At 34.6% G+C, this 25,814-nt stretch overlaps 2 protein-coding genes across 2 annotated transcripts; one reads left to right on the top strand and one right to left on the bottom strand.

Moving 5' to 3' along the window:
- The first annotated feature begins 125 nt into the window (after positions 1 to 125).
- LOC109857230 (muscle-specific protein 20-like) lies at positions 126 to 22,137 on the top strand. Its single transcript, XM_020433371.1, has 5 exons — positions 126 to 349; positions 9,199 to 9,280; positions 18,212 to 18,341; positions 21,392 to 21,512; positions 21,731 to 22,137. The coding sequence occupies exons 1-5, from the start codon at positions 326 to 328 to the stop codon at positions 21,920 to 21,922; spliced, it is 549 nt and encodes a 182-aa protein (XP_020288960.1). The 5' UTR covers positions 126 to 325; the 3' UTR covers positions 21,923 to 22,137.
- Positions 1,087 to 6,620, bottom strand: LOC109857231 (muscle-specific protein 20). Its single transcript, XM_020433372.1, has 4 exons — positions 6,515 to 6,620; positions 3,627 to 3,826; positions 3,399 to 3,519; positions 1,087 to 3,321 (listed from the first exon to the last, which is right to left on the bottom strand). The coding sequence occupies exons 1-4, from the start codon at positions 6,518 to 6,520 to the stop codon at positions 3,142 to 3,144; spliced, it is 507 nt and encodes a 168-aa protein (XP_020288961.1). The 5' UTR covers positions 6,521 to 6,620; the 3' UTR covers positions 1,087 to 3,141.
- Positions 22,138 to 25,814: the final 3,677 nt, after the last annotated feature.

The raw sequence follows: 25,814 nt of genomic DNA, 5'->3' as shown, positions 1-25,814 counted from the left end.
GAAAAAAATTCATTACTTTGATTTCGATTATCGATCGATTGCCCACCGCGTTTGTTTTGTTCATAATATTCTTTCATGGAAATCCGATGGATCGCATTTTCAGATCTGGAGTGAGTGGTGAGTAAGTGATCCATATATAGAAGCGCCCCCACGTTCACCAACACGTACGCGCACCTTCTTATGCATATATACGAAGCTCAGCCACGGTGGAGCGCACTTTTTGTGCTTGAGCTTGAGTCGGTGAAAAGCTACGTTCGCGACGTGAGACGCACCGTGAAATTTCGAAGAGGAAACTTGACAACTTACATATTTACGCAAATTAGCCATGCCTGGACGCCCACTTTGGCAGGTAAGTGAAATATCATTTCTCAAAAATTGATACGTAATTATAACAAAAACTTAATGACAAACGATATATATATATTTTATGTTTATGTTTTATAATTACATAATATTTTTATTCTTTGTAATTACTATTTACTGTACATGTTATTACACGCGCAAATTTCAATTACATATATATTTTCTGTTTTTTATTACTACTCTGAAATATTTCTTGTATCACACATAATCTCGATACGTATTTTACTTATTGTATGATTATTGAATCCTTCTATCCAATTAATTAAAATTTTTATAAAAATCTCTGTGTTTATGTGATATATCTCATTTTGAAACTTTGACTCTCAGAAATGCATTCATTCATAAGACTTTTGCTAATTTTCGAAAAGTGCTCTTGATTCAGAATCTTATTTTATTCTTTTTACATCGTGAATTATTAGCCAAAATCGATCAGCGTTCATTGTTCATGCCAAATGCGAGCACATAATTTCTAGATAAATTAATATAAATAAAAGAAAGAGAGAAAAAAAAAGAAAAAGAAATATGCAAATGATTATCTGCCATCCAGTTTGATAATACACAAATCTTTTTGCAACTTTAGGTAAATCGCGCTTATAAAAGTAATATCAAACGAACAGCTTTGATTCAATAAAATGCATAGAAAATGAAGACAAAAATAAATACTTGTTTAAAATAATTACATTTTATTGGGTAAAGTGATACATTTTTTATTGGATACACAAAATTAACATTTAAAACAGCTACATTATAAAAACTGTTTTTTTTTTCGAAAAACTGAGTCAAAACGAAATAAAATGATATGGAACCGTGACCCGAGTCCAGCAATGGCCGCCGTGTGGGCCACGGTGATCCAAAAATAAACTGAAAGGCACTCAGATCTGCCAAGGAAAGCAACACTATATGAATTAAATTTTGCCACGCCAGAAACACGTAAGCGTGCGCTCTCCTTTCCACGAAAAATTTAGAAAAGCATGTCGCAATGACGTGTGATCGTGAAGTATCCAATTTATTTACAAACAGCAATGACTATTTTTACCACTGTGTGGGTGTATAGATACACACATGAGAGTGCGAAGGAGGATAAGTTATAGAGATGCACAAAAATCTTTTTTACTTGCTCTTTACTTAATTCTTTTACTGTGAATTTATGTAGTTCAGATTAATTAATGAAATAAAAAGCAAGTTGTTTTTATTTACTAAACGATTTCTTACTTTTTTCGCATCGTAACGCAAATACTTTTTATTACCTATCTATAGGTAATATAATCTAACTTGGAATTGTCGTTAGATTATCTTTTTTGTCGTTTATGACATGAGTTTTTTGTGATAATGTTGACACACAAAAGATATATTGATTATTATGTCATTTGGTTATCCGCGTATATATATATGTATATGTTGATTTGAAAGATAATTATAAAATTTTAAAAAGTTTATTTATTATTAAAATAAAGTGTGTAAGAGAATGTGAAATAATCATCATAAACATTGATTTATGAAAGTGGCTAACTAATGTTAGATTTTTTTGAAATCACTTTGTTTTTAAGATTACTTCGTTACTTCCTCGCTTTAATTACTTACGACACTAACTATAAATTTCACAAATTTATTTATAAATGTACATACTTTCATAATACACATTTTAAAAAGTTATAATATATATTATTTAAATTTATCAATTTGTATATAAAAAGAGCAGACATGCAACAATTACTTTATGAGATAGACAGATACGAATTTATAGCATCTGTAATTTGATATTGTGTATGTAAGTATATACTGCAAAAAAATATTACGTGAAATTAAAGCTGCGCTTAAAAACTATATTGAAAAACTTAAAATCTACTTTATATATTATAGATTTATAAGTATAAAATCGTGTTGCTAGATCATTTTCGCGCTACGTACATTGTTATTACATCTAATAAGTAGCGTAAAATGTTGCAAATATACGTGCAAATGTACGTATACAGACATAACAGTTTTGTGTGATGTGTATATAAATGTCCATTTTTAATGTTTGCATTAATGTTAGTTTGTATTGTTGTGTGTATTTAATTTTATAATAATATCACTATAAAAAATATTTGTGTATATTGTGAAGTATGTGTGTAAAAGTAGCATATACAATGAAAGTTTTGTTTTGATGTGAGTGTTAATGTGATATGTGTATTGTTTTGTGTACGTATAAAATATAAAGCGTTTTTGCGATATCTTCGATGATAAGAAGAAGAATTTATGTTTACATTTACATGCAAACACTATTATAAATTTATATAAAAAATATATTTTGTTGCGACTAAGTATAGAAAGTTAAAATAGTAATGCAATACAATAGTTTTGTGATATTTGATATAAGAAAACAAAAAAAAAACAAAATATAATTTGTGTTAAATGTTAAATAAAAAGTAAATATTTAAAGTTTAACTATATAAAAAATAATCAGTTTTTAGAATTATCAAATACTGCAAAAGATTATATTAGCACACACACAACGATGAGAGAGTTAATTATTTATTGAGAAGAATTTAGTGAGAAAAAAATTTACGCAAATTATTTGATCTTATTTATGCCAATAATAACTATAAAAAAACAAATATCGGCAACAAAGTTTAATATGATAAACTGTGTTATTTTACTCTTAGATTTTAAGCGCGGTTGAAAAATGCGACTTATTTCAACAATTTTATTATATTTTATATAATAAAATTGATATCTCCTAACCAGTCATTATAAATATGTGATATAGACATATGATAATTTCCCCTTTTAAAAAATTTACATATGTCTGGTATTTCCGAAGCCACCATGACCGGATTGACTGGCGCCCTTGTTGTAACCCATTTGGAGATTTAGATGACCTTCGCTGGCACGAAGCTGTTCTTCAGTGAAGCTTCTCTTGTTCTCTTCTGCCATCTTGGGTCCTAAACTTGGTCCGTTCCAGTCATGTTTCTGAGTCTATTATAAGAATATTTAATATTTAAATTTTACGAAACTTGATTGAGAGATAAATATTAATAGTAAAGTATACTTACAAGTCTACCCAACGCATATAAGCAGAGGGTGACTTGAACGATGTTACGTCTTTCAAAGAGATCCGCGGTTTGGAAAATTTCTTCTTGAGGCACACCGTAATTTTTAATTGCTGCTTGGAATCTAAAAGATAAATAATATGCACATGTTTAGTTTGATTACATATGCAATTATATATTTTATGCATATAATAATGAAGAAGATGTTGAAACAATCTGAATATAGCTCGCCTTTGAATATTTTCCATAAGCTGAAAATTGGTGCCTTTAGTTTGAATCTTCTTAACCGAACCGGGTGCAAGTTTATTGATTAAATTGCAAAGAATCACACCATCTTTCAGAATGTCTTCGTAGTTACCAGGAGGAAGTTTTTCGCCTAACACAGCCTCAATCCATTCAAGAACTTCTGCCTCCTGTTGCTTGTTGCGCGCCTAAAATAAACACAATACATTAGTTAGAGTGTTTTATGTAGCGTGTTTTACCGTGAATTGATTTTTATTCTGTTATTTTTGTCTTTCCATTAAAAAGACATTTTATAAGTGCGTTTGAATGCGTTTAGATATATTGTTTCCGGATATTCCGTAAAAATGGCTGTATCGAAAATAGATTAGACGCGGTGGTGTAGAATTACTCGCGTTAAGTCCAACATCGAAAATAAAATATCGTCTCTAAACTCTTGGCTTTTACGAAAACTGGCAAAACAGTTTAAAATGGCAGACATCTGTTTTGCAGAGGCGGTAAATTTTGGTTTATATCGCGTTTTGCATTTTAATTCAAATACCGAATGAATTGTCTTGAATGAATGAAGATGTAGGAGAAAAAGAGTTATATAAAAATTTACTTGCAAAAGTAAGTAAAGTTTGCGCGATATATGCTGTGTTGCTATTTTGGTAAACTTGAAATATTATGTTGCTTGTAGATAATTTTTAGTTAATTACATATTTCATGAATACGAAATGATCCGTGAAAAACGGATAATGAGCATCTTGTAATGAATGGTTGGAAATTTTGGTTTTCACACTCTTTTATATAGAATTTCTTTTAAAACATTTATTCGATTTATGATTCGAACAGCTGACTGACGCAAGCAAATCTGGCACCTTTTGGTCGGAGCTATAAATCAGTATTTACAGCACAAGTAACCACGATTCCAAAGTCGCGAATTTGAAGCTGCGTGATAAAGACCGTAGTCATCCCGTAATAGCGATTACCTTACGAAATTTGCTCAATCGTACGATATTTTGAGAAAACGCGATGTGTTGTTGGATGATGTTTGGATGACGCCGATACACAATGGAATAGTGTAATTTGTATAATAGTAACAGCACGATCCCAAATAGTGCAGCTGCTCGAATACATCTTGGCACGTTAATTTAGCTGAGATGTATTACTTCGAAAATGAGAGCGAATACTAATTGGCTCTAAAAGATCCTTAGCAACCTATCCGTATGATACATTTATATTATGCGTAAAATTTTCGCTTGGAATTGTACAAGTAAGCGCGCACGTGTAATATAGTTAGTTTTCTAATTAATATGACAATTTCAAACCGACAACATTATTATAAACAATAACAAATCTCTCGAAATTGCTCATAAAACTAGGTTGTTGATGTTGCTTTTAAATAAACTCCATAGTTTTTTTTTAACTTACATTGATCAAATAAATTAACGCTTTTACATTCTCGGGGATGATTTAGCACAAGAAAAAGTGTTTTATACAAGTTCAAATTAACTATCCGTGATCTTTGAATTCGCGGTGCGCAAATTTTCTGAACGCCATTGAAAAATAATTTTCGACTTCTTATCTTGCGGGATGTCAGACGAGGCAACATGTTCTTTGTCGCATTCACTCGAGATGATATTTTAAGCTTCTTTTTCAAGGGGAGCAGCTTCCGTACGAACGAAATCGACTCCTCGACTTCCGACTCCGTTTTGCGTTTATCCACTCACTAAATTTGAAGTTAAATTAAGCGAGTCCGTATATAATTCGCAACTCCATTGAATTGGCTGGCGACTGATCAAACTGTGCACCTGTACCTAACACGCATTTTAGCGTTTGCATGAATTGTATGTTACAATGAAGCTTTGCATGTACAACGTAATCTATATACAATAATATATTTGTTTACAAAATTCTACAAATTTACGTTCCTGGCTGTAATAAACACAAATATAATACAAAAAGTTAATTTAGATGTAAAACTTTCTTTGAAAGAAATATATTAATATAATTGACATAAGTGCGGATTGTTTTATCATATAACGAATATCATTACAAAATAATTTTTTTAATATCTTCAACAGTAGTTTTTAACAATGTAATAAAATAAAATAATATTGCAAGATTTGCTTGGATTGAGACATATTAAATTTTTTTAATTTGCTTTCAAACTGCAAACTTGCGCGTGTGAAAACCACGCCTAAACTTTTTATGTGTTTCGAAACTCATCGTTAAACCCGATAATTTCTAAATTCGTTTCGGTTCTACAGCTTCTCGGGATAACGTCTAAAAGTCTGCGTTGCATAACGTTATTTATGTTAGGATATAAATACACCGGATGTGGAGGAGAAAGACATACATCAAAAGGGAGTACTGACGTAAAACGATGTATCATAGTGATGGATCGAATTGTAACTATAAAAATATTGCAAAGACCACCTGCTAAAAGACTTTAATTATCAATAGTACATTAAAGATAATAATATTTGATGTATTTTCTCTTCCTGTTTATAAACAATATTGTAATGTATATAACAATTCATATAATTTATATTTATATTACAGCATTTAATATTGTTTAAACAACATGAGCTTATAAAAACATAAAATTAAAATTTTATCAGTAACTTTTTTATATTAATTGTTTTTCTGTAAATAAAAAATATAAATGTTCTACAATAATGTTTTGTTTTCTCCACACACACTCTGTGTTGATACATTAATCATCTATGTGTGTACACGCGCGTGCGAATATTTTACATTGCACTTATATCAAACATATAATATTTTTTTTTCACTAGAAATATCATCTCGGAATTTTTGGAGTCACTCATTTGGAGTCATTCATTAGGCAGAATTAAAAAAAAAAACTGACAACAGTTTGCAAAGAAACGTACCGGCATTTCGTTGCTGTGTTTCCTCGACGATGATAGTTATTCAGGAGAGTGCGTGACTTTGAAACTATGATGATGTCGAGTAGGAACTAAATCGGACGCCGCGCGTCGCGACGCTATATGGCGTCATCCCCTCCTCCGTATTCTTCCTCTGATCTTCAAGTAACAGAGTGCTTTTTGGCTCAGTGCCCAATTTTTGGCGAGTATTCCCACACCCCCGCTAGTAACCAGATCTTGACACCGCGGCCCTATTTACTGGGTGCGGCGTGAACTTAAATTAGATTACAATTCACGTTCAGACAAGCGACAGCGGGAAAACCACCTGGCATTTTCAGCACAAAACTTGACATCGAATTTCGTATTGAGAACACAATATAAATAAAATTCCGCAAAAGAAATAAAAAAAAAAAAAAAAAACATAGTTACGGATTGAAAATTATATTCTTTCTTTAAGTTGATAAATAATTTAAAAAAATGACATTTAGCTGCATAATACTCTCTCGATATCGAAATCTATTTATAATGCATGTACGCGATATGCCTTATCTAAATTCAAACGTTTAATATTTGTATAATTTGAAAGTTAATTAACAAACGGTTTAAATCGTTGTGACATTAGTTCAACGACTTTCTTACAACTCATATAACCGGTATTTAATTTAGGTCACACATTAGCCGAGAAACTTATTTTTTTGCTTCTAATACGTGCATTTTATTTTCAAACAAACATGTTTCGTAAAAAGATGTGAACATAATTTTCATCATCAGAGAAAGCAACATAAAATACATTTAGATTTGTTTTTTAAAACTAATTGCAAGATTAATAAAGGAATATTATTTATTTACTTCTTTAATTAAACATCAAGTAAAGATTATTAAAAGTTAATCAAGTTAATAAATGACTTTTCTTCTCATCGATTACGATCGATAAAGAAAAAATAGAAAAAGGTGATGAAGTAATAGGAAAAGTTCGAACAAGTGGGTGTGTTTTGCACCAAGTTACAGTTTAATATACGTGGACATTCGCCAGATGAAAACGCCGATATGTAAACGTCGTAATTTCTGGACTCTGGCCACTTCGAAGGGTGAGACCACCGCCGAGTTTAGATTTCGTCAATCGTCGTTTCCAAGTTTATCGTTTAACACAACGGATTTGCGTAGTCAATCTGGAGCAATTTCGTGATGTGCGTTCGCATTTATATATCTGAGTTATATAAAGTATAACTCAGAAAGAGAAAGAGAGAGATAGAGAAAGAGAAAAAGAGAAGACAATAAAAATAAAAATTATTTTGAATAGAATCGATTTTGAAAAAATACATAATGGCTATCCTAAAGAAAGTATAACGATCGATACGAATAAGATAAATGTTGGAACGGCGGAATCGCGCCGAGCACGTGCGTCTACAAGCGTGCACTTTCTGCCTTTCTGCTCTCCTGATCAAATATATTTTCTTGCAAATACCCGGGCTAGCCAGTCGTTTAAATTATCCATTAACAATGACAAATCTTATTTGTCCAGAATAGACAAATGCGCTGCCCGCAAAACGCATGCATAGTGACTGCGCCTTAGTTCATGAAATCGCCGCTACGAGGCGTCTGTGAAGAAAACGTTCTCGATGTTAACATTTTCTTCGTCTCTTATAAGTTCAAGCCAGCGGAGTGTCTCGTCAGCTTTGCGCAGTGGCGATATCGTAACCAATGAGGTTCTACCGAGGTGCGATTATTGCTAGTTGAAAACTTTTACCAATACCCCGCCATGACGATGTGAAATACCATCGGCTACGGCAATTTTTGAAAGTTTCTGCGGAAACTGATAAACGAATTTGAAACAAAATTTTGACAGGCTTGAGAGAGGGGAAAAATCTCTTGTTTCTTCTTGTATCTTGACGTATAACTTATATTTAAATCTCTATGGAGTTTTTAAATGTCTCTCCGATACTTCTAAGAAGACACGTTTAGATTTTTCCATAATTATAATTTACGAGTAGCAGTATTTTTATTCTGTAAAGTTTACTGATATTACAGTTATTAGAGTAGTATTTCGATATTTTACTTTTGAAACGTAGTTACTATAAATGATATATATAATATAATATTCGTATACAGAGTCAAACCTCGATAAAACTCGAATCTCAAAGGAAGAGCTAAACTCTTCGAGTTGTAGAGATTTCGACTTGTCAAAGTTCTTTTTTCCTTTTCACGGAGCGGAAGAGAATGAACAAAATTTTCGTCTTATAGAGAGGTTTGAATCATCGAGGTTTGACTTGTAATAATATTATTGTATGTATTATAAATTTTAGCCTCTCTGAAATTTCATAAAAATTAAAACATACTTACAAGCCATTTATCACGGAGAGTAATCACTGTTTTCTGTCTTTCCTAATAAGAGATATGTGTGTTTACATAAATGTTTTTTATGTATTTAGTCAAATCATGAAAGTTGGATATTTAGATGAAGAAGATATAGAATATAATAAACATATCACGTATCTTTCTGCCGTCACACAAGTCAGTTGTAGTTGCCAAATGTTAGATATTTCTTGCTTTTGTAAATTGTTCAGAAGAATGAAGTTTGAATAACATATATCATCATCTCTGTGACAACGATTTATACATTGAAAACATTTGTGACATATTATTTCATCACAATTAAAGTTTCATTTTTCAACCACAAATGTTTATTACAGGTTGCTGGCAAGCGCGAAGCAAGCCAGGAAGCTGAAGCTCAACAATGGATCGAGACAGTTGTCGGTGAGAGATTTCCACCAGGTAAGTTTTTAAGATCAGTTAATAATAATAATGTTTTATACAAGCTTTTTTTTACAGCATTACAGCTACATATAATGTTATTAATAATTTATATTATTTTATTTTACATAGTCCAGAAAGAATCTAGTGCTTCTAAGACTTAAAGATACTTGTGAACTAAAAATATAGATACGTTCTATATACATGGTCTTACGTACACTTGAGGCTTTAGAATATTCACTTTAAAAGAATTAAACAGTTATACACGAACGTATATTATAGACTCCTGTTCCGCGGAGGTGGGGCGAACCCGAAAGCGTTTTCATCCCCATTAGGGTAATGTTCAACCACAGGGTTAAAAGCGCGAGCTGTTATCTAACTAGAATCGCATAATTGCCGGATACAAATGTCATATCGCGTGACGTCGTAAAGGTTAAGCTTCCTCGAGGTCAGTTTTCCCATATAGAATACACATCATATGATCGCAAACGTAATGTAGCAACAAGTACGTGCAATGCTACAATACTTATATCTCACATAATCCTGTGATTATTAATATTATCAAATATATTTAAAAACTATACATACATATTAATATTATGTTAATATACTATATATTTATTAATATATATTATTCCTTACGATTAGTTGTATACTTTAAAGAAAGAATCTGAAGAAAAGTCGAAACGTTGCGATCATCAACTTACTTTTTAGTCAAAGATTATTTACAACACAAGAACAATAGCATTATTTTTTATATTTTAACAAATTAATTAAGTTTCTTATGAGCTGAGTTTACGAAGTATGTGTCTTCGAGACAAAAGACTTAAAGAGACTTCTCGACAGCTAAGAGTTGCATAAAAATATTTCTGAAGTTATATTGCGAATAAAGTCGAAAGAAGATATAATCAATACTGACGGGGAGTTTACCCTGACCGACAACGATTTTTAGAAGGGGTTACTGAACTCCACCTTGAACTACTAGGGGTGTGATTCTGCCTCCTGTTGCATTATACTCGCTTGGCAAAACGCGCGCTTTGTTACGTCATTCCGAGTCACCCTATCGAGTTCGCCCCGACGACAAAGCACCCTCGGTTTCGACATACACCCCTGATGCGACAAACACGCCAGGCGTCGACGCAATCGGCGTAGTTTTACGTACCTACAATATATTGCGCAGCCACGTTCTTATTCACATATTTTCACATATTATTTATTTATACAAACGCTCTGACTATTAAAATCAATATAAAAATCGACAGTGATATATCGTGAAATTTTTTCTACAATATTATGAAATAAATAATTTATTATATTTGTTTATACACATATGTATATATATAATTTCTTAATTGTAATTATGTCATTATCGTGAGATAGAAAAAAGTCTAATTGTGTTGTGTATGTGTGTGATGATTATTATTACAGAGAAAAATTCTATATATTAATAAAAAACTTAAATTTTTCATGTTCAGTGTTTTACACTCGAAACTGCTTCGTTGCTTTGATTAAATACAATAGCTCATCTGCGAAAGTCTGCAGAATATGTCAAAAGCAATTGTTTCTGTCACATTGAAACAAAGCGTTTGAGTAGAAAAGGACTTGAAGCGTATAAATTATGTTGAGTGCTTAGATTTAACGAGCCTCCACTTGTGACTGTCATCCTGATTCTACTAAAGAGACAATGGAGGTGGCTCTAAACAAAGCCACCCCTAGTTTAATAATTCTACTAAAGATCTAAAACTATATCTTCTATGTAATTGTAACTACAGCTATAGTTACAATTTCTTAAATAATACAATCTGAAACTTTGTGAGCATGTTTGCCAAAGTAAAATATAAAAAAAAATTCTTATATAAATTCTCTTATAAATCTAATGAGATGACAATTACATTAGGGAAAAAGCTCAGGAAGCTTATAACTAAATTTTATATGATTTATCTTTAAATAATTAAAGTTTCTTTCTTATAAAAATAACACCACATCAAAGTTTTTTATTTTCAATATTTCTTTTACAATTCTGTGTGTGTGTTCACAAATTAATTTAATTATTACATTCACAAATTCTTTATTTTTTCTTTCTTTTTGAAATACTACTTATTATTATTATTATTAATTATTATTTTTTATTATTATTTATTATTATTCTTATAAATATGTATATTTTTATATATATATTTATTCTCTTAAAGAGATAACATATTGTTGTTCCATGTTTCATCTTGTTCCTGCTGCTCTGGTAATTCACGAACGCTTTCAGTATTTATCTTCGAGTTCGTCCTCGATAGATGTATCTAATATGGTATCTGATCTAGATTACAACACAGACGCAACATATATCTACGTTACATAAAGTACACTCAAGCTCTACGCGAACATGCAGGCCGGATAACCGAAGCTTTTGATGTTATTGACTCGTTTAAAATTGAATCCAAACGACTGTTTGATTCAATTACGTTCTTGCAATTACGTTCTACGTGTTTCCAATTTATTTTAAACACTAGAATCCTGAGGCACGCACAGCGGGAGTTTGCTAGAGGAATCTCGAGGTATCCCGCGGGTCTTCCAAATACGGATGTTAGCCTGTTCCCGGAAGCTCGCCAGGCATGCTTGGCACGATCCTTGTCCGACAGGTCTTGATTGCAAAGTATCGCGTTTATTATGTCTTTATGTTGTCATTCACTTTAAATTCAAATAATCGAACGCGACATGTACACACACATGTATATCATGTCAGAAAAATTAAATAGTATCTTTGAATTCTAATATTGCATGCATGTTTATTTCGTAAAAATTATACATGTATCTAAATTGATTTTAAAATTCGGCAACAGTAATGTACTTATTGCATAAACTTTAATATATATTATTTTTCTATCTATAAATATTTTTTAAAAATAATTCTACAAATCAATAGAGATAATGTTGATTTATGAATAAATATTCTTATTCGTGTATGTATGTGTGTGTGAACACATGTGAGAGACTATGTTACTCTCTTTGAATATTAGAACTAATACTTAGTCGACATCGCGTATTGATTTACCGTCATCTGTTCATCATGTTACAACGTAGGGACGCTAGTGTACCAGGGCCGCATACAGTACCTCTGCATCATATCTAGGGTAGAACTAGTTACGTGTCATACCTCTTCTTTTCTCTGACCTCTATTTCTTCATTCTTCTGTTACAATTATTGCTCATTGCGATTACTTTGTTCATAATAAATGTAATTTTAATAAACAATTTCTACGTATAGAATCTCATTTCCAGTAATTTTATATCAAACTACAATAATTTAATTTATTGACTTAAAAAGTATAACGTATTTTTTTTAATTACAAATTGTGTACGCATTTAAGTTACCTCTCTTCTTCTCCTAAAATATAATTTGTGATTTTATGTTCGATATACGTGTACAACCTAACCGAAATATTACGTACAGAAAATTTTCTACAGATTTTAGCTAACAGATGGTATAAAATAATTCACATTTTTTATTTAATTTACTCAAAATTAATATTTGCAATAAGCAATTAGAGTTTCTCGCAGTTTAACTCAATTACAACATTCATTATTTTTACATCCAGATGATTCTAATATAAGTTACGTTAATATTAATGCCGTTTACTTTTTTACTAAAAGTGTTTCGCAATGTTTCTTAAGCGGAAGAAATGTCCGTCATCTGTCCGTCATGGTGGCGCAAGTCGCCTGAGTGCACCAGGGCATCAGCAGACGTTTGAGGGATTTATAGGGTGTCTCGGCGACGTGTGTCGCCAACACGGAACTGGTCGATTCGCTAAATTACAATTGCACGTTCTTCTCATTCATTCAGCTTTGTGCCTACGTTCATTAGGATACACGTTCATTGAGTTTTATCGGACACACGTTCTGCCGATACGTCGATAGCTCGTCACATGACGAGGCGTGACGTCACGAAAGCTCGCGCTTACTAGGGGAGCAACGGTGGCGAGCAGTAGATGGATTTATGGGGATGGCTACATTGTTCCAACCTGCGCGGAGGACCCTGGTAAGCTCTTCTCGCGCGCGCCGTGAGGACCCTCTCGCGACATATCCTGTCGAGGCGTAAGAAAGATTTCTTCAATACAAAGGAAATTGTTCGATGCGAGGCAATGCATGACCGATCACTCGAGGATGGGGCGCGAATGTCAGTTGTCCGTCAAAAGATCGTCAATGACGTCATTCCGAGACGAGCCTACCAGGATTACAGCCTCGAGCTAGATTTACGAGCATCGCGCAATCAACAAGTGGTTGTTGTCGGTTCTATGTAGTAAAGCACCCGTCTATACACATTTACCGGAAAATACTTGATGGATTATTACTTTCTGTCGGATTATTTCACGCGCTAGCATGTTTACTTTCACACTACTCATTAAAACAATCTTTACATTTTCAGTTTTAATTGTTCTATTTTGTATTTAACATTGTATAACGGAATTACAATTTTAAAATATAAAGATGTTGCACATATTCTTTTACTATCATAATACTTTCAATCGTCACTGATTCATTTTATATATTTAAATTTTTGTAAAAATTGTGAACGTAATAAGTTTGTGTCTAGAAAATTGCAAAATTGTTTAAATTACATTTTTTGGACAGAACTGCACACACACACACACATAAGTGTGTATAAAATAGAAAATCTGATTTGCCTGCAAGTTTATATTCTCGTTTCTAGAAACGAAAGAATAAAGTAGCAGAAAATTTCTCGGATTCTATATATCATAGCGTTGCAGTCCTGCTACGGACCTGTTGCCACGTCGGAGATCGTAAATTCAAGCGCAGGATGTTGTCCTGGTGAAAATCGTGCCTGTGACGTCTTTATGACATGAGGCTGACATTTAATCGATACGACGCAAGCGCGTTTGTTGATCTTTTCTTTTCAATGTTTGTCTAAGGTCTGATTTTCGATCGGTGCAACATTGCAATATATAAGTTGCGGAAACAATTTGTATCAATGTCGCCACGTCGCCAAAAAAAAAAAAAAAAGATATAACGTGTGATGACAATACAAGGTATCAACAATGTTGCGTCTAGTCTAAAACACAGCTTATGAGATAATATGTGTTAGCAATATAATTGATAATCTACGTAAGTAACTAATGTGTGAGGATTGTAATTTAAATACACATATAATATAGCTTTTAAAAGAGAATATTTACTTTAATGCTCACAATCAGTATATCGGGTATGTTATGAATTATACATAACGTAATGAGTTTTATAGAAACATCAGAGATGTACGTTTTATCGATAATGAGGCTTTCAATATATTACCAAACTTATGACTACATTAGATGATATTGTCAAGATGTCACGAACTGTCATGTCCTTTGCGTCATAGTTTGTGTAGTAACCATTACCATCCCTGACACATTCGATCGATCTCATTTGCATAATGTGCTCCCAAATTCTTAGGCGACACATTACCGCGGTTTTCGTCGTAATTCATCGTCGGCAGCGTAAAACTATCGAACCGCAACAATCGCGAACGATTACGGAATACAACAGAAACGAAATATCGATTTCACGTCAAATTTGTCCAAACATGACGACTGTGACGTGTCAACGGAACAGGATAGTATCATTCACGGGAATAATTCTGATCCGCCGATACATATTGTTGCGTTCGGAATTTTTTTCCCGCAGAATCCGCGACGAGGCAAGAAGACGCGCGGCGTCTGAAAAAGACCAGGCCAGCATCAGGCGTGGACGTTCGCAAACGGGCGAAAGAAACGGCCAAAGACGGCATCGAATCCGTGACGACGTTCGCGCGAAGGCGCGCTATTGATTTTCTGTCATCTTCTTGGGTTTACGACATCTCACCGCGTTTCGACACTACCAGGAACCTATCAGCATGTCACGCTTGTTTATCCCGGACACGTCGGCCCGCCAGTCTGTTGCGCGCACCGGCGCGTATTTGTTTGTCGAAGAGAACGCCAGGCGGATGCTGCCTGGATATCATGGAACAGCGGAAGCGTCACACAGCGCGAAAACTTGTCTCTCCATCCGGAAAGCTCTCGAAGTGTTCCCGCTTATACAAGAATCTCTCTGCATAGAAGAGATTACTTACTTCGAATAAATTAATTGAAAATGATGAGACAATAGAAGTCTCAGAGACGACTTATAGATTCGAGAGAAAATTTCGATATTTATAATGCGACAGTTTAGTCTTTTCTCTCTTTTCATAAATTACAAACTTGGATTTTTACAACGTTTAAACAAGAAAAGATGTCATGTCTGTTTATAAACATATCTGTATATAAACAATGAGAAAAAAATATTATTATGATATATTTATGAAGATATATGTGTGCGATGTGGAGTTCACAACTTTAATTTCATTAAACACACACCACGTTTCATTCTTAAATTGAACGTTTAGTAAAACGCATATTTTATTATTGAATCACTCTTTATCGGTATATTTATCGTAGGTATATTATCTAGTTTATATACATCTGACCGTAAGAAGACCCGAGGGATAATCCTTGAAACCCTAAAGAATGCGAAAGATATTCAAGTACAGAAGCGAAAACGGGGGAGTTTAATAGGGGAAGCAGAAATACATCGAGAGCAGAAGCGAGCGCTGTGAAAACACATAATACGATCCTGATACCAATCGAACTATTCACATAGCAACAAGTCTCGTTTCTAACTAAATTTCTTTTAATTATACTGGAAAAAGATTTGAGAAAGCTGTTTTTTACACAAAGTAAAAATTTATAATTTATATAAATTTTATATGCATTATATAAACTTTGAAGAAATAGCATATATTTTTTTATTATAATTGTAAATTATATCGGACTCTCTCTCGGGTGCGAATTAATTTTAACGGTCACTGTATTGTTAAGCGGTACAGTTGGCTGATCGAAATTGCAATAGGCCATTCCAGAATCCAGACTAACCACCTGTCGATGGCTCGTCAATCGAGAATTCAAGCATACGACCAGCCGTGTACTAGGCGAACAGATTTTGGGGTAAGCGTTTAGCGCGATCCCCACCAATTCAAAACCACGTGACGCGTCGTCCTTGCAGGATCAGGCTAGTAGTCTTTTAGGCAGTTGGCACGTGTCCTCCTGTCTGAAGAGCTTTTGTCCTAATATTACCAGGCTCGCGAGGAAATTAGTACAGGACTCTAAATCTTTAAATTTTCGATCTTTTTATTGCAGACATATGTGTTTGTTATCATATGAACGTCTAAAAAATACAACATTCATTTGTATCTCTACGCAAACTAATGCTAACAAAGGACTGAAATACTGCTATAAAATTCACGTATAATTCTTTTTAACTTTTGTCGATTTAATAACATTTTTATTCTAAATTTAGATTATATATCTCTGTACTTTTTTATTTTATGGTGTATAAAATAGAGAAAATATTCTTGAATTTAAAGAATAAAACAATATTGCACACACCAAATAAGAAAGAGTAAGAAATAAAATGTATAAAACTTCAACGTTATTTCTTAAAATATCATTGCAAGTTATTATGTTGTAAGTATTACACTAAAACTGTGACAAAACGTAGTTATACAAAGATTATATACAATAGTTTTTGAAAGGAAAGACCGTACATCCTCATTTAATAAATTAGATCTTGTAATTTGTATTAGCCATAGTGTATCAACGTAAACTTCCGTTATAATCTAAATCAATGTTAATTTTTCACAAATAAAAGACTCAACAGTAAATTAATAAAATTGTATATTATAACGGCGGTTACCGCGTTGGGGGAGGAGTTATGCCAACTGTTGCTTCGAGTTGCGTCGGAACGCCGCACGTCGATACAACTTGCGGCGGCGGTAGCGGCAGCGATGGCGGCGGCGTCGCGCGCCAATAGATTGGATACATCGATACACCAGTTGTATCGTTGACGTAAAAGGGGGAGGAGAAAGGGCGGAAACAGCGACAAAAAGCACGACAATGCGATGACGATGAGCGCTACCGAACGCACAGCTCTTGCAACGAACTGCGCTCCTAGGAATCCGAGACGTGTCGTGTCCTTTGAGTGTGCCGGGTCTCGCATCGACGGGTGAAAGGTCCGACTATCGCCTCCGCCGTCGCTAACGGGAAAGACGGCGATAGCGGCGGCGGCTACGACGATGACTGTGACGAGCGTCACGTCGCCGACCAAAGAGCGCAAAAAGAGTGCGCGCTCGCAAGACGCGGCCAACCTTTCCTGATTCTTCGCTCGACGCGACAAAAAATGCCATGCCCCCTTGGCTCGCCTCTTGGCATAATGGGGAGCCATGAGTAAGCGCTGGTTGCACATCTAGTCACGCGGTTATTATTTCGCGGGTGTATTTATATCTCCCCGGTAGCGGGGCAAAGAGGGAAACGAATGGATGGGATGGAGAAAGGGGGCGGAAAGTGGGAGGAGAAATGGGCGGGTTGACGTGCCGAGTATCGAACGAATGGGTGAAAAAAATTGCTCGATGGAAGGGGAAGCGACCGCGAGTTCGACATTCGATAATGCCGCGTCGAGTCCCGCGGAAACCAAAGGTCGCTGCTCGTCGCATCGCGCAAGCAGCCTCTATCTACCAAAACCTGCGCGTGGTTTTCGGCATCGTACGCGGAAAGAGGGGCGCGAATACAACTTCTGCGATCCTGATGCCACGGCGATCATCAACATTCTTTTCACTTATCAAACTCCGCTCTCCTTTTCTCTCGCAGACCTTTCTCTGTATAATATAGTTTATAAGCGCGATTCTTAAATAAAACGTAAAATGCGAAAGAGATATACTAATGAATTTTCCGATCTCTTTATCATATACATATACAGTATACAACATGTATATAACAAGTTTCTTATCTCTCTCAAAAAATTCTTTTATCATATTATTACTTGCTATTGCATACGTGTATACACTCTTTTATTCTTAGAAAGAATAAGATATAAAATAAAGCCAATTTTTTCACAGGAGTGAGTTATGAAGACGCTCTGAGGGATGGTGTACTTCTCTGCAAGCTCATGAATAAATTGCAACCTGGTTTAATCTCCAAAATTAATACGTCCGGTGGAGATTATAAAATGATGGACAACCTTAATCAGTGAGTATCATGATATCAAAACTTTGAAATATTATAATATACGTTCTAAATAAAATAATGGAAATGTGCTTGAAAAGTATATAAATTATAGTTACGATGTTGTAATATATAGCACAGATTAATATTATACGCGTACTATAACTTTATTATGAGAATATCTAATTTAACTCATTAAAACTGATAACGCGACAGTTTCGTGGCGAGATACTCCCCTCTCCTATGTTTATCTCGTCATCTTACCGTCGAAGCGACGCGCTTTCTGCGAGTTTATGATGTCCTAATCTGCCGTCCACTTTACGCAGTCGACGGTGTTTTGCGTCAATTTCTCGAGAGCAGTATCGACAACGCTGATCAACGACCGTCGCAGTCGAGAGATTGTGCTGATTGTTTCTCGACTCTTCCTCTCGACTCTCGAGAGTTGCGCGCGATATCTGCGAACGATTAATCGGCACACGAAATGACGTCGATGTTGCTCCTAGCGCATCGTGTCCGCCTGGTAATCGAGAAGTGCCAGAAGTAATCCGTTAACCGCTGACGCGTTCGGAAACCTTGCTCCGAGTATAGTAAACTCTCTCTCTCACATCGTTTTGCAGTCCGTCATTATTAACTCCGTGTGAGCGGAACGTAATCGTTTTCAAAACTTGAGATAAATTTACTCGGAGTTAAATCTACATGAACATCCCTGTAACCGAACCGAGGGATGAATTAGAAAAGTTACTCTGCAGTATAAATCCGTTTAAAAGGATATTTTCGTCTAAAAGATTAATTTTATTAATACGTGTCAAACACGTCAAAAACACAGTGACTTACAATAACTTGTCGCGAACAATGGCTGAAAGCCAGAACACAAAGATAGATTGCTATATTACAAGAAAATGTTATTGAACTCTAGCTATTATTTTAAAATCGTTGCTACAAAAATTTTAGTGTCTTTGTAACGTAAATAACAATTCGCGTATATTATAAATAATACGCAATACGTATATTATATGCGATATAATATATTATTATTGTATTTAATAATAATAATATTGCATACATGTATGTATAATACGTATTTATGTGTATGTATACATGTATGTACATACCGAAGCTGCAACCCGAAAATAGGATATTGGAGATGAACGCCTGTAGCACATTGCTACAATCCTGATGAAGTATTTGCATTCGAGGAGGTGCTTGTAGAATAGCGCAAAAGAAGCTCATTTTTTCGATAAATCAAAAATTATTTTTTTTCTTCATTCAAGACAAGTAAAATTAAATTTCTTTCTTTGAAGAACTGTTGGAGAATCGCGAGTCTAAAAGGGGAGCACGTCTATATAGTAGATTAAAATAAATGTGCATTTTTGTCTTGTGGGTCGGTTGGTGCATTTGTTGACCGTCTCTTCTTGAGAGAAACTCGTATCTGTTTCACGCGTCTCGGTACTCCGTTTTCTCAGCCTCGCATCGTCTCGCACCGCACACATCTCGGATATATGCACGTTGCGCATGTCGGCGCTTCTTCGGCTACGCGGCCACTCCGCGTTACTCCCTTTCTACGCGAGAAGCATAACATCGACGAAGGTAATATCGCCCGTCGCGGTCGCGACGCCACGTGTTGGCGTCTTCGTGAGAGAGCGTAAGATCACATACGACAAGGAGGAATATCCTACACGCGCATTCATCCAATCTCGTTTCATGCAGCTCTGGTAAACGAACCGCTTGTAAGCACTGACCTAAGTAATATTAATGCCTCACACGTCCTCCAGTCCGGTCAGACGGGTTTGACACGTATCGTTCACACTCGAGCACTTAAGTGATAATATATACACATATATATATATATATATATATATATATATATATACAGTTAATTGATTATCTTGTTTTGTGCGTGTGCGATAATGTCTCATCGATTTTATTTGTATTACAGTCTTTTTTTTATAAAACGGTAACATGATATTTAGATACTACATAAAAATTTCACTCGTTTTGCTCATTTACAAGATTTTTATCTGTAAATATAAAGACTGAATATTGCACTTATTCTTTTACAAAAAAGTGTTGTCGAGATTAGACCTCGACATTCTCATTTAAAGTATACAGATCTCTCCCTCGCTCTTTGAACTGCGAATTGTTTAGTACGTCAAATATTGTTGTTTGATATAAATCGCTAATGTTGTTCAGTGCTCATATGCGGAAGACGTGTTGAGCGTCAGGAACACATCAGATTGAGCAGGCATGGCATACAGTTTGCACATTCTATGTGACACAAACTTCGACACTTCTCATATTATAAACCTTTTTATCGGATTTTTATGAGTTGCTATATATATTCTATTTAAATAAAATAAAAACAAAGATAAAGAACATTCCAATCTCTTATGTTGAAACAAATATTTTGCGCTGATATGATCGTTTTATATTACGGATTGAAAAATTTCCGAATTAATTATTGAAGTATTAAAGCCATCGATGATAATTCTTGTTTCAATAACAGAAACATAAGATAATATTTGCTAAATACGCGACAAATGTGTTTTTTAAATGCGTTCTTCGTAAAGCTCTAAAGAAACTGCTACTTGCGCATTGTGAACAAGTAATGCAGTCTTCGCACCGGGGATGATTCTGCTACCCTGTTAAGCTTGCACACTCAACACGTCATTTCTGCGACATGAAGAACAAAGGCACAGCCTCCCGTGCTCTCAGACATTATGTTACGCGACCTGTTAATTACCCGTGCCGCGATAATTAGCGGCCAAACAATAGAAACGCGTCACTAGCTCAAAGCGACGCCCAGGCGAACAGCCGTATAAAGGAGTTGGACGTAGCATGCTTCTCTTTTGTTTCTCCCTCGTACCTTTGTCTTCCTTCCGATTTGCCGCCATTCTTATTTCTTGATGGTGCGTTTCACGAGTTATTATTCTTCAAAAAAATTCCCGTGTGTTTTTTTCGAGTTTCTTTTTATATTTTGTTTACTTTGAATTAAACTTGAAAAGTACTTTATTATGTTACAAATATGCCACGCCAGATTATTGCCTTGTGCATTTATTTATTTGTCTCGGTTTTAGATTTCAGAAAGCCTGCGTTAAATACGGAGTACCTGATGTCGATCTTTTTCAAGCTGTCGATCTGATGGAGCGTAAAAATATCGCTCAAGTAACGAATACCATCTTCGCCATCGGACGGACGGTATTTAACTTCTTAATTATACGATCGTCAGTTTATTACTTTTTAAGACGCACACAGTCATTGATAATTTAACATCTCCATCAACATTTGTACAATTTAAATAACATGCCATTTGCAATGCCTTTATATTTTGAAATAAATAAAAGTAATTAAAAGATGAAAATATAGGGATTATATGATACTATATAGATTTTTTGCGTTAATTAACATTTACACAGACATATAGACACCCGGAGTGGCGCGGTCCTTGGTTGGGTCCGAAACCAGCGGAGGAGAACAAGAGATCGTTCACAGAAGAACAACTAAGGGCTGGCGAGGCAGTTATTGGTTTGCAAGCTGGTACTAATAAGGGCGCTACTCAAGCCGGACAAAACTTTGGAGCTACGAGAAAAATACTTCTTGGAAAATAATTCCAGAACTTACATTTTTTATGTTTAAAATATTGTTTATAACGTAATCGTTTTTTGTAAATATAAATATATTATAATGGATATCTATTATATAACATTTACAACAATTTACGCTACATTTGTAAAAGAATAATGTTTTGCAATTTGTTTCACGATTTAACCATGAATATTACACTGAAAAATATTATGCATTGTTTTGTGTGTGTGTATGTCTAGTAAAATCTATAATTATAATGTGATTTAAAAAACAAAACATGTAATAAAAATATTCATTAGTGTATATATATATATATTTATTTTTCTAATTTTGATTCACAAAATAGCACAAAATTTTCACTTGTTAAAACCTATCTTGTAACTAACTTTGTTATCTTTTTAAGTTTTAAATTTAAATTAGATATTCTATATAAATTATTTGTTGACGCACAATAGAGAAAATTTATAGAAAAAATCTTATCTCGCTTTTGCTAGTTTCCTGGCAACTTTCGTGGGCTTTTGAGAACCGTTTTCCACAACCGCGAGTTGAATGTCGGTGCGCAACAACGAGACAAGACTTCTAGGTATGTAGGTACATACACGTTTCTCTGTACGCGTACTACATGCCGCAACGCTAAAGATAGTTGGTTGTGTGCACGTAAGTATTCGAACGCGTGTATGTACAACGCAAGCCGGAGAAGCGCGTATGCGACGACACGATCATCGTACGTGACGAGAACGACGAGTGGACGTGACGTGTATGTACACGCGTTACATGCATTCCGTGATCGGTTTCTACACCGCAAGGCTCCCTGAGGATCAGGCGAGCATACATAAGACAGAACGCGTTTTCCCTCACCACGTTTCAAATCACTCCATTTTTCTTTGTGTTACACACATCTCACCGTTGTCGCGTCGGCGTATGAGTGACAAGCTTTTCATCACACATTCTTACATTCAAAGTGGTATAAAGAGAGATACTATACACACACATTTATATACGTTTATGTGTGTGATATATTGTTTATTCCTATTGTCTCGACTCTCAACATAGTTTATTTTATAGAAAGTTTAGCATAAAAATTTGGAACTAAGAACAGAACATATCGTTCTTAATTGGTCGAATATTTTAAATACAATTTTTTTACACTTATATTTCATTATATACCAGTGTTGTACTGAAAAAAAAAAAAATACTTAAGCGCGTGAGGATGCGACGCGCGACGGTGGTCAACGAGATAGCGCGTGCGATACAAGTAGCCGTGCGGTACTGAGTGTTACTTTTCTCGGAAACTGGAGTAGGATAGCAGCAAAACGAGAAGCCACAACACAACACACACAACGTGTGTCGTTTGCACGTGTGTCATATTCCTGATGAGATGTCAATCAAGAAGTCAAGCTTGCAGCGCACACTTGATGCTTTCTTCGTGCTAGATCGCATCGACGATTTGACAATTCTATTTTTTTCAACCGATCAATTCTGATGATCGCGTGCTATCTAGATTTTATATTTCTTATCCCCCCGATAACTTATCGATAACGAGTCATAATCGAGAACAAAGTTCCAGGTTTTAAAATATTTCTTTCATTGATTTTGTTTGTAATAAAAAAATGATTATAGAAGCGTCACAAACATGTGACGTGTATTTGTAACATAAAGACCGGCAAAATGAGAGAAGATACATAAACCGAGAAGAGAATGAACGCGTGATTATAGGAGTTTATAAGCAGACGTCCGTGACAAACATTTTATACAACTAGCACATCACAGAAACGAACACTATTATTTTTATTTTAACATATTCCGTTTTCCCCCAAAGTCGCGCGGCCGAGGTCAGTGACCCCGCCGCGGTCACGCGACCGAGGTCAGTGACCCCGCCGCGGTCACGCGACTGAAATCAGTGACTTTACTGTAGTATATATGTAATACATATAATGCAATATAAAATATAATAGTATAAATATAAATAATAAATAATAAATTATATGTATAACATATATTATTTAATGTTAGATATAATATAAATTACAGTCACGTTACTTTAGTCACGTATTGTTTTTCTACTCTTTCCTGTCAAGTGACTTTACTCTTTAGTCACGTTTTTAATTTTCTTCACATATACGAACTGTCAAAATCGCTTTTCTGTTAATATTTACTGTCTCGATTTTACTGATTTGATTTGATCTCGACTCGACTCGATCAACCAACCAAGAGGCAACAATAGATGCGATGTATTCGATATGAAAACGCGCACTTTATGGTACACATGGATTTTTTTATATAGGATACCTTGATGTACAGCATACAGTGCAGCCCTGAAAGTCGGAAATGCTAACTAAGCGCACATGTAGGGAAAAGTTACAATCTGCTAACAGAGTGCTGGTCCAGACATTCAAGCCTCAGCTTACTTCTTGCTTTCTTATATATTCCTCTTGAAAGGGGAGCGCTGCGGAGTGGCCGCTCCGCGCACTGCGCCCCACTATTCTTCCACGCACTCGCAAACCGCGTGTACGTACGAATATGAAGCACGTTACATCTCGACTTGACGTTTGTAGTCACAACTGAGATTGCAAGATATTAAGTCAATAAAACATCTTTTCGCGTCAGTATTATTGTCAAAATCACGTCATAAATAATGTAAAAACAATGACAGAATGTGATGATTCTAAGTCACACATCGATGACGTCGTATTTATGAAAATTACGATATGATGACGAGAAAATACATAAAATTTCTCGAATATGTAATATAAAATTATTATTTTTTGTCGACCCATTATGCGATGGCGCTATTGTTATTATAATAACGTTGTAAGTAAAATCGTAACTTTAAATCTAAAATTTGTTGAACAACACTTTGAAAAATGTAATCATTTGGTTTTCAACAAAAGATAAAGAGTCAATAGCAGTTAGCTTTCAGTTTAAGGTACTGAATATTATTAAAATTATTGTACAAGATATAAATAGAAGAAACTATATTATTAGTTTACCATCTAATATCTCTTCTACTTTGTTAAAATAAACAAGAAATGAAAGAAATGTAATAATGTAAAAAAACCGCTAAAATTTGACTGTTTAAGACAGATTCATTAAAATAAATCAAATGCGCGCCGCATATGAGTAGAGGAATCCCAGTTAGAATGGTTATTTAGACGCATCTAAGAAACACGACTCTTTCATGTTCCTGACAACCTATTCGCATGGAGTTCATTGGTACGTTTCCGCGGTTGTAAGATGCTCCGTGCTGTAGCACTCGATTCGCTCGAACAAGAATGACTGAGAATGACCCACGAACTCGTTGTCCTTCTTTTCCTATACAGCCAGGCTTACTATCTAGGTGTTCATGATTTCCCAGTATATGGTCGATCAAAGGAGAATCTCGTGCTTACGCTTAACTCGATAGAACATATGTCGACATAGACTGGTCACACAAACGCAACTAATATGTATACGTATATATAAAAAGGAAATAGAATAGAGAAAACTAAACAAAAAAGATACTTATTTGATCAAATTTCACATAGTTCTTTTTTGTTTTTCTATGTTACATAATTTTTTTCGTCTATATATGTGTATCCAAATTTTTCTTATTAACAACTATAATAATTTACAAACAGCGAAGATGAATTTCTCATAGAACAAAATACGAGATGTTAACTTTGTTCGGCACCGCGCTTTCAAAAATCGTTTACTGATCTAATTAGTTGCATATATGTGTTTGTGATGATAATAAGAGTTGTAATTAGGTTTGTCTACAGTACTTACGAGCATTATAGTATTAATATAAAATTAAAGTATCGTGTTTAAATCTCGCGGGTTACTTGTTAAGCTCTTTTCTGATTGGTATTTTGCCGCCATTACACTTGTACCAGTTACCACCACAGACACGACCTTCTATATTTATAGAACGGCTCC

The sequence above is a fragment of the Pseudomyrmex gracilis genome, unplaced genomic scaffold, assembly GCF_002006095.1.
Source record: "Pseudomyrmex gracilis isolate BER0280 unplaced genomic scaffold, ASM200609v1 scaffold_152, whole genome shotgun sequence".
NCBI classification, from domain to species: domain Eukaryota; kingdom Metazoa; phylum Arthropoda; class Insecta; order Hymenoptera; family Formicidae; genus Pseudomyrmex; species Pseudomyrmex gracilis.
The sequence above is the reverse complement of the archived record's forward strand: the minus strand, read 5'-3'. Positions and strand labels throughout refer to the sequence as shown.

Bases quoted from the DNA above. Each gene is read 5' to 3' on its own strand.
- LOC109857230 (XM_020433371.1), top strand. From the start codon at position 326: ATGCCTGGACGCCCACTTTGGCAG. The intron at 350-9,198 runs GTAAGTGAAATA...TGTTTATTACAG, and splicing joins CTGGACGCCCACTTTGGCAG to GTTGCTGGCAAGCGCGAAGC. The intron at 9,281-18,211 runs GTAAGTTTTTAA...ATTTTTTCACAG, and splicing joins CGGTGAGAGATTTCCACCAG to GAGTGAGTTATGAAGACGCT.
- LOC109857231 (XM_020433372.1), bottom strand. The intron at 3,520-3,626 runs GCGAGCTATATT...TTTATCTTTTAG, and splicing joins CTTATGGAAAATATTCAAAG to ATTCCAAGCAGCAATTAAAA. The intron at 3,322-3,398 runs GTAAGTATACTT...TTCTTATAATAG, and splicing joins TATATGCGTTGGGTAGACTT to ACTCAGAAACATGACTGGAA.